The sequence below is a fragment of the Sciurus carolinensis genome, chromosome 1, assembly GCF_902686445.1.
Source record: "Sciurus carolinensis chromosome 1, mSciCar1.2, whole genome shotgun sequence".
NCBI lineage: Eukaryota > Metazoa > Chordata > Mammalia > Rodentia > Sciuridae > Sciurus > Sciurus carolinensis.
The window spans coordinates 168,457,033-168,472,896 of record NC_062213.1 but is presented as its reverse complement, the minus strand read 5'-3'; the positions used below and the strand labels follow the sequence as shown (position 1 = coordinate 168,472,896).

At 33.3% G+C, this 15,864-nt stretch overlaps 1 protein-coding gene across 9 annotated transcripts in view; it reads left to right on the top strand.

Moving 5' to 3' along the window:
• Osbpl9 (oxysterol binding protein like 9) overlaps window positions 1–15,864 on the top strand; it is a 144,819-nt gene that overhangs the window by 99,186 nt on the left and 29,769 nt on the right. For 6 of the 9 annotated variants that reach the window (XM_047549369.1, XM_047549388.1, XM_047549398.1 and 3 more), the window contains 4 exons: window positions 455–505; window positions 7,912–7,950; window positions 11,529–11,619; window positions 12,952–13,056. In XM_047549369.1, coding sequence (XP_047405325.1) covers window positions 455–505; window positions 7,912–7,950; window positions 11,529–11,619; window positions 12,952–13,056 — 286 coding nt within the window. The remainder of the gene's footprint in view (window positions 1–454; window positions 506–7,911; window positions 7,951–11,528; window positions 11,620–12,951; window positions 13,057–15,864) is intronic. The other 3 variants (XM_047549378.1, XM_047549407.1, XM_047549425.1) reach the window with 1 other exon arrangement.

Genomic DNA, 15,864 nt, shown 5'->3' with positions numbered 1-15,864 from the left:
TGTATTTTGATAAAAGTATGTTAAAAACAGGTAAGGTAATGTTTTAGGTTTATCAATATTTTGACAGGGTCCTTTATTGTTTGTACTTCCATGAATCTTAAGTAGGTGCTGTAGGAGTTTACATTGGGGTGGCTACTCTTAATTTAAGAATTTGAAAGTTAATCAAACTTACATTTTTCTGTTTGTGGTGTTGAAAAGTTATTTAGATAGTATTTTGTATAAATAATCTATTTTGTGGCATTCCTTAGCAAATCCTAGAATTGCTAATGAATTAACTTTATTTGAGACTATCTGCATATTAGAATCATTGGATAGCTAGAAGAGGAGTGGTATGTGTTGTGTAGTATGGACTTGACTCTTGTGCCTTTGAACTGATTTTTATATTTTACGCTTCAACATCATGTGACCATATTATTTGGGGTAAGATCCTAAAATCAGTGTTTTGTTTTTATAGAGCATGGTAGAATCAATTAAACACTGCATTGTGTTGCTGCAGATTGCTAAAGTAAGTAAATTTTACTTTCGATTATCTTCATGTAATGGATTCAGAAATTCTAATGGCATTTTTCTTTTAATAACCACAAAACTCAGCTCTGAAATATTACCTTTCTATGATAAACTGAATTGTGGGGTTATTGATATTAAACAACTATTCTGTTTAGATGTTACCTTTTATGTGTGTCTGTTTTCTGATAACAATTTTTGATAGTGGCTGGGAAGGAAGGGAGTATGTTTGAATGATTCACCCTTTCTTTCCATTTTACCCATTTCTGCAGCTTGGAACAATGCCATCTTTTGCAAAATCTTTTTTGAAAGTTTTTCTTGGAACGTAAGGGAATTAAATTTTAGCAGCTATTTTCTTATCCATAATGCAGAAAGAATATAATGTAGATATTTTAAAAATTATGTTTGATGTAGGATTTTTTTGATATTGAAGAACATGAATGAACTACTGCTTTAATTGATGTTCTTTGTTAATGAACCAAAACTTATTTTGTATTATTATAGGTTAAAATTTTTATGTATATTGCCTGCTTTTCTGAAAAATTTACTTACTGAAATTTTCTGAAAAATTTTATTGTTTGTGAATAAACTTATTTTTGAAAAAATATTTTCCCCTTATTATACCTACTTATTTTTATCCAGCAGCTAAAAGATAGGTAGATAGCTCAGCAGCTAGGTTGGAAATGATGTTTATGTGAGTTTTTCACTATTGGTCTATTTTACTTACTCAGTTACATATATTTGTTTGCCCAATTATGGAAACTTTTTTCTGAGTATTGTTATTGACACAATAGGATAGGACAATTATTTGGGTATTAATGATATTCTGCTTATAGGATAAAGGGGGGCACTGTCATTTTCTTTTGAGGCCAGATTCAACATTAGTATACTTAAGTGTCAGAACTTAGGGCTTGCATTCGCCTTATAGATATTCTTGACCACTGTGCCTGTGTTGCTGTATGTGTCTGTAAACTTTTCATCTACTTTTGTTAATCAGAATCTGTTCTAAAGCTAAGAAGAAGGGAATATAGGGTTGGAGGCATGAAAGGGGTAAGGTTCTTGGTTTAGTTTTTCTTGGCTCTTAAATTGCATGGGTCAATGAAGGGCACCTACAGTTACCCAAAGCCTATATATAGCTAACTGGTAATCTACATCATAAGTGTGTAAGTGAGTAAGTGAGTAGGTATTTTAGGGCATTCATATTTCCTTCTCTGGATGATGTTAGAAGAGCTGATACAGTGTGTACGCCTGTTTGAGTTAGCTGTACGAGAGTTCACCCCAGGCTTTTTCAGTAGCTCATGTTTTAACATTTTTGGTGTGCTTGTCTTTGAAGTGTGATATAGTTCAAATTGCTAAACCTCTTTTCCAGAACTTTCTATAGTCTGTACATGGAACCTGCTTTCATCCAGCTTCATAGATCTACATTTCAAAGTCCTTCAGAATGATAATTTGGGCCAAAAATAGAGTTGGACTTTTTATTTAATTTCAGAAGGAAGTTTTATTATTAAGGTTTTTTATGTGCAAATGTAACTTTCAAACTGTGCCCATATGAACATAGTGTGTATCTTTAAACCTAATTTAATTATAAATCATGCCATATTACTTGCCTGATCAAATCCCCTGAATGCTTTTTCCATTTATTTGAAATGAAATCTTAACTACTTAGCATAATATATCATTTGAGCCATCACCACGCTCTCATCTCATCTCCTACCCTTGCCTAATCACACCGTTCAATAACATTGGCCTGCTTTAGGGATTTTTACTTGCTTTTCCCTTCACCTGGAAGGAACTTACCACAGATTTCCACTGGGCCCCACTCTATCATTTAACTTTATTTAAATTTCTGCCACATGAAATGTGTTTGGAAAAAAACTCCATGGCAACACTATCTAAAATAATTTCTAACTCCCAGTAGTTTCTTTTAATCATGGTCTGGCATCACTAACCAAATTTATACAGTGTATTTGTTTACACATTTATTATCTCTTTATATGAGAGTGAAATCTTGATGAAGACTTTGTCTTAACATTTTTATTAGTTTGCTTAGGATACTGTAACAAATTACTATAGAAACCAACAGAAATTTCTTTTCTCACAGTTTGGAAGCTGAAAGTTCAAGAGCAAAGGTCTGACCTTTTCCATTTCTGATGAGGGCTTCCTTTTTGGTCTGGAGATAATCAGTGAATTCATATAGTCTTTCCTTGGAGTGTGTGCACAGAGAAAGCCTAAGTTCTCTGGTGTTTCTTCTTTTATGGATACTAATCCTGTTTAATCAGAGCCCCATGTTTTTGACCTCATTTAACCTTAATTAAATCCTTAGAAACCTTTGTCCAATTATAGCCACTTTGGGGATTAGAACTTCAACATAGGAATTTGGCGGGGGGCACAGACATTCAGTCTGTAACAACAGTGTATCCTCAATGTCTATAATATTTGCCTGTGAATTATTGAATGATTTTTCTAACTCATAATTTTTTAATGATTGCATGGTTTATATTTACCCTACATTTCCACTACAGTTATGATTCATTTCATTGAATCGCCTTTACTACGCTGTGACAAAAATTCTTATATATAAATCTTTAGGCAAATCTAAACAGTTAACTGATCTGTGATTAAGATACAATGTTTTAAAGTAATAATAATAGGCAGCATTGTATAATCTTAAAGAACATAGACTCTGGAGCCAAAATGAATTTGATAGCAGTTCCATCACCAGAGCAAGTTTGTTTATCTTTTCTGTGCTTTGCTTTATATTCTCTATAAAACAGTGATAATATTAGTATCTATCTCTTACTTATATTGTAAAATTTAAATGGAGTACTATTTGTAATGCTCTTAGTACCAGACATACAATAAACTCTAAATATTTCTTAAATATAAAAAAAATCTAGGAAGATCTAAAATTTAAAGTGACAATATAATATACTGGTAAAAATGGGAGACCTTTCATCCAGTATTGATGGAAATATAAATTGTCATGTCCATTTTAGAGGACTAAAAAAGATTTTGTTCCTGTGTTTTTTAATTTTAACTCATATTTAAGTCTACTTCAAGTTAATTTTTGTATTGTGATATGAGGTAGGGATCCATATTCATTTTTTTTTTGTTGTTATGTATGTGGATATCCAGACATTCCAGACCCATTTGATGAATCTTTCTTATCGTATAATTAGGCAGTGTAGGAGCATGAAATTAAGAGGGCTTTCACTAGACTATGTTGCTTCAGTAGAGAGGTGGGGATGTGTTTCATTTTGTTTTAATGATGAACATGGTTTAGAAATACTACAGTTTATAATTGTGGTCAAAAGTCTTCCTAAATTATGTGATGCTTGCCTTTTTGTTGACTTCATATTTTCAGATTTCAGTCATGCTGGTGTGTTCAAAGAGAATAACCATCATGTATAAGAATGAAAGGCCATATAACCAAATAAACCTGCCATGTAATTTAAGTAGGAAGCAACTTTGGACCCTTTCTTTGTTTCATTAATATAATTGATATTGAATTTAGTAGAATCTCTGGTTCAGTAATACTTGAGATTTTGCTTTAGCTCACCCATTAGAGGGCAACTTGTAGTTTATTTAGAAAACAAAAATAAGAAAGGAGAAAGGGAAAAAGTGAGTGTAAGCCAACTGTGGTAATAGAACAAAAATCCATTGAATTTATATGGGGATGATTGATAGTAAGGCCTGTGGGTTCATCTAGATTTGACACTGCTTTAAAAACAAACCACAATGGCAACTCAGATAATAAACCCTGATTTAGAGTAGCATATGCTACTAATTGAGAACATTTTAGGGGGAAAATGTTAGATGTTTAAGTTTATCTTAAACTACACTAGAATTAGAAGTGCTGGTTTTAAATGTGATGTACTGTCAGTAGTCTATTGCTGTTTAACAAACCACCCCAAAATCGAGTGTCTTAAAATAACACAGTCATTTATTTTCCTCATAAATCTGCATTCTGTCAGGCTTCATGGCTTGTCTCTGCTTTGTTTAACCTTGGCTGGATTAAAGACTGAGGGATCCACTTTCATGACTCACTCACGTGGCTAAGAAGTTGGACTGGGGGTCTAGGTTCTTCTCCACATAGTTCTTTTTTTTTTTTTTTGGTGGTGCTGAGGCCCTCCATGTAGTTCTTTCTGTGACTGCTTGGGCTTTTTCATAGTGTAGTAGGGTTCCCATAAAATGAGATAGAAGTTTGTGGCATTTTAGAAGTCAGAATAATCATTACTCTTGTACTTACTGGTAGATGTGGTCACAAAGACCCCTTTGGGTTCAGTAGTAGGGGACATGATCTCTGCCTTTTGATGGGGTTATTTTTGGACATTTAAGCTACCGTATGTATATAATTCTAAAAAAGTCTTTTTGAAAATAAATTTAATGTTTAGAAATTAGAAGAGCAAAACTAAAAGTCAATTAAATTTTCATCTAAGCAAGAAACTTTTTTTTCCATTTTTCTTTCTATATAAGTTTCAGTAATTTATTTTCAACTATCTTTGTATTCAGAATTACTGAAATTTTGGGTGCTTTAAATATATAGTTAACTCAGTTGTGAAAATAAAAGGGAAATATCAACTTGAATTATGTGTATATTAAAATGGAGATACTTTCAGGGATTTGTAAAATACATTTACTGTGCCAGTGATCCCCAAGACCGTCTGTGGGTTTGGAAATTGGCTAGAGGCACTCATAGGTATGACTTACTACAAAATCAGCAAAATGAAAAGGCACATAGGGAAAAGTCCAGAGGAAACCAAGCAGGAGTCTTCTTCCAGTGGAATTACACAGGATGCATTTAATTCCTCCTGTAACAAATCATGATAACAGGTGTGAAATATTATCTACCTTGGAAAGCTCATTAGAGACTCTGTGCCTAGAGATTTTATTGGAGGATTGTCACATAGGCACTTTAGTTTGATGCTTAATACATTCCAGATTTAACGAAGAAAATTGGGCATTCAGCATAAGCCATAGTATTTCCATAAACAACATAGCTATGTTGACCCACTGTAACCAGTTATGCTGGTGGGAACTTTCTTGAAACCTGAGTTCCCAGATACCAGCTAAAGGACACCTTTGCAAGCATGTTTTTCAAAGGACCCATCCCAGGACTGCTCTGTTAGTTCTTTTCTGCACAGGTACTTAACAGAAATTATCCTAAATTTTCAAATTGTTCTCGTTTGAAGCTTTGGTGTATAGATTTCTGAAAAAATTAAAAATAAATGAGATGTAACTTGGCTGTTGTGTTTAAAATCAAGACAAAAGATTAGTTTCTACTCAAACTTGAGTAGAGTGGGAACCAATGGTGCATGCCTGTAATCCCAGTGACTTGGAATGCTGAAGCAGAAGTACCACAAGGTTGAGGCCAGCCTGGATGAATTTAGTTGAGAACTTACCTCAGAAAATAAAGAGACCTGAGATATAACTCCACAGTAGAGCACTTGCCTAGCATGCAAGGACCCTGGGTTTGATCCTAGTATTGCAAAACAAAAACAACAAAAAACTTGAAAGCTTCCAGACAGGTTAGGGTTAAAACCTTAAACGTTTTGTTTAAATATATTGTCTATGTAATACTAAAATGTGAACTTTTTCCTTGTGGGTATGTTTGCTGCTTTAGAGAATTGTTCTTTTACCAAAAAAAAGGGTTGGGGGGGACTGTGACATCCATTTACCTGATTTCTCTTGGCTTCATGTTTTGGAATCTCCCTAAGGTGTCTAGTAGAAAGAATAATGTATTTCTGGGTCTTTAATTTAGTACTGCATTTATATTATTATACCCTTGGATGAAGCAAGGATATATGTAGTATTAGTTTTCCCTTTATTATTAATACTAAAATTTTTTTAGTTGTAGATGGATATAATATCTTTAATTAATTAATTAATTTTCACATGGTGCTGAGAATCAAACCCAGTACCTCACGCATGCTAGGCAAGCGCCTTGCCACTGAGTTACAACCCAAGCCCAGTTTTCCCTTTATTATTAATACTAAATTTTAGGCAGTGTGTGGTGGCACACACCTTTAACTACTGCTCGTTGGGGTCTGGAGGCAGGAGGATTGCAAATTTGAGGCCAACCTGGGCAACTTAGCGACCATTTTACATGAATGAACATGAGGAAATTCAAAAAAGATAGTTTTCTTAGGTCATAGTATTCTAAGAATACACCAGTTTTAATAATCATCTTACCTTTAAACATTTTTAAAGTTTTTTTTTTTTCCTTCCTTAAATTTCTCTCAGTACATACTTTCTCCCCCAAATCTCTGATGGTTACTTCCTATATAGTACTTGTCTAAGAAATAGTTTTTCATCTCTGAGAATGAGACAGTCCCAAAAGATTGCTCATTCCTCATGTATGCATCCATGTTGGTTACTGAGCCTCGCAGGAGAATGGAAAGGAAGAGAATTGAAGAATCCAAGATATAAAAGGTGAGCTCTTAGGTTCCTTCCACATGAGGAATGAGTGTGTGTTGGCAATTCCACCACCTTCTCACTCTTTAAGCGTGTCCTTGCCAGAGGCAAGGTAAAATAGCATATTTGTTAAGAGCATAGATTCTGGAATGAGACTGCCAGTATTGGAACCCTGGCTCTCTCTGTTTCAATTTCCTCATCTTTCTGGGGGAATTATAGTAGAACCTATGTTATCATGTTGTTGATGAAATATACGAGTTAATACGTATAAAATGCCCGCCAGGTACTAAGTATTAGCTGTTACATCATCATCCCATGGATAGAGCAATTATGTTTACTGAAATAAAAATCAGAATGTCTTTTGTAGAAAAGTATTAGTCTAATTCTGAGACCAGTAATCAAAATATACAAAATTGTGTCCATTTCAAGCTTTTCAGGGCATATGATTGACACACCTTGAAAGTGTAGTGAGAGTTTAGGAATTGTAGGGATTAGCATAATTTACTATAAAGTTTAAATTTGGCTGGTTCTATAGCTCAGTGGTAGAGCGCTTGCCTAGCATGTTTTGAGGCACTGGGTTCAATCGTCAGCACTAAATAAAAATAAAGTCAAGTCATTGTGTCTATATACAACTAAAAAATATATTTTAAAAATGTTTAAACTCACATATTTAGAATCTTCAATCCTAAATTAGTATATTGCTTTTAATTGTTGGTATGTTACGACTCCAGTTTAATAGGATATTTCCTCAGTGAACTCAATGTCTATGTAGAAAAAGAATTGTCATGCTATTGCTGTTGTTAGGTAGCTAGCAATGGAGTTATGTTTGGCTAGGAATATACAAATGGAATTAATCTCAGTGGAAGCAGAGATCTATGTAGTAGTCTAACACTATTACTTACATAGTGAAATAAGCTTTCTTAGTAGAAAAAGTACACGTGGCATTACTTAAATAAAAGAATAAAGTTAATATTCTTAACATTTTTCCTAAAGGACCAGAGTAATGCGGAGAAGCACGCAGATGGAATTATAGTAAGTTTAATCTAATCTTTTTGTTTCCCTTTACTTCTGCAGAGCATTATAACCAGTCATGTCAGGAGAAGCCTGAATTTCTACTCATTTTTCAACGCAAATTCCTTTTTTCACCTACTCACTGCTTTTTGTTATTAACTCTTGCAATTTTCTGTGAGCTCTTTAAGTTGGCCATCTTTCAGCAATCATTTGGAGGGGAAATGACAATCTTAAAATTATTTCTAAGTAATGGTTTCAGTTGAATCACTTTGCATGTGTTACGTGAGGGGTTAATCATGGTATGAAAACAGCTTTTACAATTAAATAAGGCACAATTCACCATGCTACATTTCTTGAAAAGCTTCTTTTTGTCTCAGATGAAAGCAGTATAGAAACATGTCATTCTATTTAAACATGTTTATGGGTTCCTGTTCTTTTTAGCTTTAGATTTTGTATTGTGTTGACTCACTGTTACTATGATATATAGATATATACTGCATTCTCGTTGAAATGAATTGCAACATGAATTCTTTCACTTCCAGTCATTTTCTTCTTTCTTCCTCCTTAGTTTTTTACCCTTTTTAAAATATTCAACTTCCCCTTCAAAAATAAAGAAAAAAATTTATTGTAATAGTTCCAGCCAGAAATAAAAGTTAGATTTTGAAGTTTTGTAGTTCGAACTGCTCTAGCCATGGAAACTGAGTAACTTCTGTTGAAAATCTTTCTTTTCTTTTTTTTTGCCATAGGGTTTTTTAAAAAAAAATTAAATTTGTTCTAATTAGTTACACATGACAATAGAATGCATTTTAACACATTGTACACGTGTTGAGAATATTTCTGAAGCAGGAAGCAGCTCTTTTTGCCCTGAAACTTTACAAATGCCAGCTTGTCTGAGATCTGGAATCATTTTGTAAATCTTTAGAACCATCTCATGTTTATGAAAGGATGAGCATGTTATCTTTATATTTGGCTTAAAATGGAAAACAGAAGTTAGATATCTATGTTCTTTGCATATTTCTTAAGAAAGCAAATAAGAGAAGTATCTTTGAAATAGGAATTAAATACATTGGAATTTCTGTTTCTGTGTTCACAGTGTGAGTTCTGGTGATATAATACAATTACATGATATAAATACAACATAATCTAATATATCTCTTCCTGAGATATCATTGAAGATTATTAGCCTCATGGGAAAGGACTTATATGTGTTTGTTATCTAGTATTTCATGGTCCCCAAAGACTACTCCTAAAAAGCTTATGTTGGCAGTTATTTTCATGTCTTTTTCCCTCAAAGCCAAGTTAATTGTGTTAAAAAATGGACAGAATTTAATAAAACATACCAAAAATATTTGATTACTTTCAGTTGTGAATAGCATTTGGCAAGTTTATACTCACAGTAAATTTAAACTTGTAGAAAACAAACATGTTTGATTAATTTGCCCATGAACTGTAGCAGTTTTCTTTGAGAGTTATTTTAAAGAAAAGAATGGTTCATGATGTATGCCTTAGGTCCACATTGCTTGGACTTACCGTAACAGCCCTGCTGCTTACTACCTGTGATCTTAAGCAGGTTACTTAACCTTCCTGAGTCTTATTTTCCTTATTGATAAAGAAAGCTGAAAGGTTCTACCTTCAAATGTTGTAAGGTACAGAAAGTGATCCCATAGTATTCTATAAATGTTAGCTGTACATACTTATATGTACATATAGTTCATTATATATTATTTTGCATGAGTTTAATTAATGTCTTAACAAATTAGGACCTGAACATTATTTTTTTGAACTTCTCAAACTCTTGCACATTTTTTTAAAGCAAGGTATAGAATATAATTTTATGTATTTTAGCTTGAAGTTGATTGACCAAGGACCATAGATTAATGTAGACTATTTTTTTTTGTCAAAGACAATAAGATTGAATACTTTTAATATACATACCTCCAAATGACAAAATTACAACAAACTTAGTTATAGATCTTATTAACTTTTATTTGTGATTCATGGTTTGTGGAGCCCCTCCTTTCTATTAAAATAGAGTGAGATCTACTGGGTCAGAACAGTGGGTTTTGTAGGTTAGGAACAAGGAAATTGAATAGTAGAAAAACTGGTTAACATCAGGTTACTTTTTTTATTACACTGAATCAGGTAGATGGGAATCTCCTGTGTTCTAGAAAAACTGATCTCCTTTGAATTTCAGTTTGATTATGCAGCATTTAGCATGAGTGACTCCATTTGGTTTGGTCTCATCTGTTGGGGCCAAATATAGGAGCTCAGTTCAAAGTAGTAACTGCCCATAAATTCTGTTTAACAATACACATAAGTTTAAAAGTGATTTCTTTTGTTGACAAGCCTAATATTAGAACATTTTATCTAGTACATGATTCCAAAGTTACTTTTTATTTATTAGTCTCTTCAAGGAGAAGGTTGAGGAGATATATTCTCATTCTTGTGGATTAGTGGTGGGATTTGCCTTTGTAAAACACTTCCAGTCCTTTGGAGAAGAGCACTTTGTAACAAGAAATTTAAGAATAGCTCCAAGACTTGTTGAGACGCTTGTTATAATGAATTGGTCTAGATATGAAAATAATCAAAGTAATAACCAGGAAGCTCATAAAGACCATATCATCCATTTTTTCCCTTCATTTTATAGACTGGGAAACTGAGACCCACAGACAAGATACTTGAGGGTTCTAAGGAATTAAAACTCTAAGGTTATGTTTCTATCCTTTTCTCAGTGCTTTGGAACATTCCCCACTTCACTACATTTTTGATTAATAGTGATTACGTTCAGGGTATCTTCCCTAAGCATTCTTTATTTTTCATTTAGAATATTTATGATAAAAGGACTATTGTAGTGACAAAAATCAGAATTCTTATGTGATTTAAGAGATCTGACTTAATGGTTCTAAAATCAAGAAAGGGGTTTTCTTGATTTTTAAAAATTTATTCAGACATTTATTGAAAAGAGTACAAAAACTTGATATTGTTAGTTAACTTTTTAAGTTTTTACAGATACTTTTTTGGGGATCAGTCATTAGCAAAGACCTGGATTTAAAATATTAAAAAAAAAAAAGAAATCCTTCTTCTCATACTCAGTAGAAGATACTTCTTTGCCTTGAGTGACCATAAAACTGGACACTAACTCTGTATGACAGAGTGGTGGAGTAGCAGTGGTCTAGGATGGAAAGATGAGATTGTCATAATGCAGGTCCGTTAGCCTAGTGATAGGCACAATATTTATTAACACCAGAGAAGTATTTATGTTGAATTGTTTTTGAAGCCCTGAATTGAGAAGTTATTGTTTTAGCTTCTTCAAATCTTTTTCACACCATTTTACAACTCCTGAGTTTTTCCTGTTAACTTTACCATCTTATTTGACAGTGATTGAGTAATTTTCTTTTCTTACTGTGCTTTGTTAGAAGAAACTTTCACTTGTCTGTGCAGAAAAGGTGTTTCATTTTCTCTTTGCATTTTGACCTTTCTTATCTACATAGCTTCCTTCAGGATTTTGCTGTCAGAAATGGGGTATTTCGCTCACGTGGGTGGGTGAGCACCAGAAGAACAGTTAACTAAAAATAACTATATGTGTTTCTTTATCTCAGAGTACTATTAATCCTGTAGATGCAATATATCAACCTAGTCCCTTGGAACCTGTAATCAGCACAATGCCTTCCCAGACTGTCTTACCTCCAGGTATAGTATTTGGAAAAATATTTCATAGATTCATTAATGAGAAAAAATTTCAATTTTTTTTTTTTTCTTTGAAAAGTCATAGTAATCCTAGCATTTTTTTTTTTTTTTTTTTTTCCCGGTGCTGGGGATTGAACCCAGGGCCTTGTGCTTGCAAGGCAAGCACTCTACCAACTGAGCTACATCCCCAGCCCAGCATTTTTTTGTAAATAAAATGATCACCAATATTCATACAGCTGAAAGTGATAACAAAAATTAATAGTATTTTGATATGGGAACTTTTGAAGTATGATGAAAGGGGTTGTAGGGTTCAGAGATGGAAGGCAACATGGACTTGAATTTGCTAGTAGGGCAGAATTCTTTTTTTTTTTTTTTGGTACTAGGAATTGAACCCAAGAGTGCTTTATGTACCACTGAGTTACATCCCCAGCCTGTTTTGTTTTTTCATTTTGAGATAAAAATCTCACTAAGTTGCTAAGGCCGGCCTAAAACTTGTGCTCCTTCTACCTCAGCCTCCCAAGTTGCTGGTATTGCAGCTGTGCACCACTGTCCCTGTCTGGTAGGACAGAATTCTTTGACTCAGAATTCATTACTGTCAAGGAAAACTTAGCATACCTTAATCTACTTAAGGGTAATCCAGGAATATTCAGTTTTCGGGTATTCTTTATAACCTAGAACAATACAAAATTTTATTTAAGATAATGAAAACGTGAAGAATAAAATTTATGATGCCTTCTGATCAGATGTAATTTTAAATATGGAGCAATATATGCTTTTTAAAAAAAAACTGACAAAGGAAGACTAAGGGCCAACACCCAATTTTACTTATTCTGTTTGCCTTTTTGTTTCATTGATTATTTTTGTGTTCTCTTTGATGACACAGTGAAGCCATAAATTGCATTGTAAAAGTGAAATTTCCTTTTTAAAAAAATAACTTAAGTATGTGAAATCCTTTTTATGAATTTTTGCTCCTTAATAGAATGAGCTTAATATTTCTTTGCAGACTAAAAGGAGATATTGTGCCCTGTTTCACATTTTATATGATTTGGAACTCAGAACCACATTATCAACAGAAGCATGTATTGGTTTTACAAAATAGTTACAATGAGCATTTGCCTATCATGGCTAGTCTCTTGATATCTTGCTTGGTGTCTTAGTACTCTTGTAGCATTATCTTTGAATTTAAGGGACTAATAGGTCAGAAAGGAGGAGTAGCTTGAAACCTAATTAAATACTATTTTAGAAACTTCTGAACTTAATGATTTTGAATCCCAGACAGTTGCAGTATGTGTGTTTGGCTGTTTTCTCTAACTTATTTCACATATTCAAATCTAGAACCAGCTCAGTTGTGTAAGTCAGAGCAGCGTCCGTCTTCCCTACCTGTTGGACCTGTATTAGCTACCTTGGGACATCATCAGACTCCAACACCAAATAGTACAGGTACAGATTTGTGTAACCTTTCCTTCCTATAACTCTCCACTAACATTTAAGATTTGCGTATAACTACTAACGGGTAAAAAGTTGAAGGAATATGATGCATATTTCTTTTGGAAATAGTTTAGTTTTATCATTATAGTTACATACATGAAGTAGTTAACTTTGTTATTGAATCAGAAGCTTTAATAAGTAATTATAGTTCAAATAAAATACTGCAGGGTTTTGTTTTTGTAGCTTAATTATTTGGGGTTCACATTGAATATTTTAGGAAATTTACTCAAGTTATACTTGAATATTTTCTTACTGTAAAGGGATCAGACAGTACAGAAGTATGCAGATAAGTTGAAAGTCCTCATTAGTCCCCCCCTATATGCGTACATGTTTGTACAAATGCACCTCTGATGTGTGATTTTATTTAGTTGTTTTAATGTTCATATAATTAGGTCTACAGCATTCTTTTTATAGCTCCTTTTTCATTTTTTGCTTTTCCATTATTGCACATTTAGGTCGTTTCCAGTATTTTCCTGTTATAACAATATTTTTCAGTAATATTCTTATATAGTACCTTTGGATGTGAGCATTTTTGTTTTGTTTTGTTTTTGCGGTGCTGGGGATTGAACCCAGGGCCTCATGCTTGAGAGACAAGCACTCTACCCACTGAGCTATCTCCCCAACCCTGAGCATTTTTTAGGAAACATTTATTAGTCTTTCACATTTTTGCCAATTTTATAGGCAGAAAAGGGATACTTTATTTTAATTAACATCTGCTTAATTTGTTTAGAATTATGGACTTTAATTTTTTCTCCAATTTACAGGTATAATATCCATGTTAGATATTAGAGTTTTTAAAAATCTTACTAAATTTATATTACATTACCTGTAGAACCCAAATTAAGGAAGCACTGAGTACTTTTGACCCTGTTAAAAATAGGAAGCCAAAGCCAGAACCACTCTTGAGAAGGTGGGAGGTCAGCCCCACTTCATCATCCACAGATTTCTTTCTGGGTAGGACTTTTTCTATGTAATAAAAAATTCCCTTATGGTTTTAGCCCATTTCAAATTTTGAATTGGTGAATGCACTGATGCTCCTGTGTTGGTCTTTAATATTTAACAGTGTGGGCAATCTCTTCTGAATTTTGAAAGAAAAATGGTGAACAATAGCTCTCTTAGAAGCTCTTGAGAAAATGCTAATAAAGAATTTGAATAATGAAGTTGAAATGCTTTGGCTGACTTCTGTATTATATGAACTGAGTATAATTCATTCATCTTAACAGCAGTACCTGTGATTTTTGTTTATGGTTTATAAGGTTGTATTGTGAAGCAAATAAAATTTATCTGTTGAAAAACAGATAAAACTATTTACTAATTTTGAAAATGTGAGAAGCTTTTCCTTACTTACATTAATTTTAGTATAAATTATGTCCAAGAGGTGAAGATTATCTTTTGAGAAGTATTTCAGAAAGAGATTATTTCAAGAATCTTACTATTGTTTTAGCATAGGAGGGTCTAAGGAAATTTAAAAAATTAAATTAGTATGTGATTTCTGTCTTGTTTGAGCTTTGATCCTAACTTCTGTATTTTCTCCACCCTCCTTTCCTTTCCCTCTCACTAACCCGAGAAAGAATGGAGAAACTAAGAAGTCATTTTGTTAACTATCATAAGGTGCTTCCAGTTATTTGGTTTGCAGATCCCACTCAAGCTCATTTTCTTCTTAGACCCAATTTCAGTGGTGTGATCACCTGGAGAACTTTCATGTTACTTAATTACTTGTAATTCCTAGTCTAACTTTCCCTAATCCAATAAGAGAAAGTTTCTTTTCTGTCTTATTTCCACTATTGGAAAAAAAAGAGAATTGAAAGTTATTTGCTTAGGTAAGTTACCTTTGGAATTTCCACAATATGTGTTACTTTTTAAGGAGCAAATAGTACTATTTTTAAAGTATTTTTGTGAACATGGCAACCAAGTGTGGCAGACTGATTTGCTTTTTCCTAACTATTGAACCAAAGATACAGGAATGGACTGAAAATCCAGGGGTAGCTCTAGAGTCATTTTTATTGCTACTACCTTCCATTTCTTCCAGATGTCTAATCTTGCCTTTTGATTGTCATCAGTGACTTAACTCTAATCCCCAGTAGGTATCTGTAGTACTTGGTTTTTTCTGTGTATAGTTTTTGTTTGTTTGTTTTGACTTTATTGCTTAACAGTGTGCCAGATGATCATTTCAGATTTGATGGTAGTCTTCTTTCTCTGGCTTTCCATTAATTTCCATATCTTTAGTAGTAGCCTCTTTAGGAATAGGATAGCATTCTTCTGTGCCTTTTCCCTTTCTGCATTCTTCCCATACTAGCCCTCTTATTATTATTTCTATCCCTGAGCCCTAGCATCTGACTTAGGCTTAGATGAAAAAGAAATGAGGAGCTTGTGTAGTGTGCACTTGGGACTTTGTGCAGAGGTTTTGAATTTTTCACGTGACCTCCATGAAAAAGCAGTAATGCGAACAATATTTTAACATTAGTGTAGTCTTGATATTTTTTCTATTTTGCATTATCATTGGGTCTAGATATCTGGTCTATAATTTAAAATACAGTTTTGGCTTCCCATTGGTACTGGTGTCTATTGTAGGACTTCAGTATCACAACTCACAAGCATTGCCTTCTGAATATTAAAGAGAAATTTACCTTAAATTGTAGGATGGGGACGCAGAAGCTTTTTCATTTATTTAAAAGGCTATTTCCCATTTCTATAACATGATATACCTTTTCCTCATTTACTTTAAATGTTATTTTCTTTACAAATAGTGTGGAGACTTCT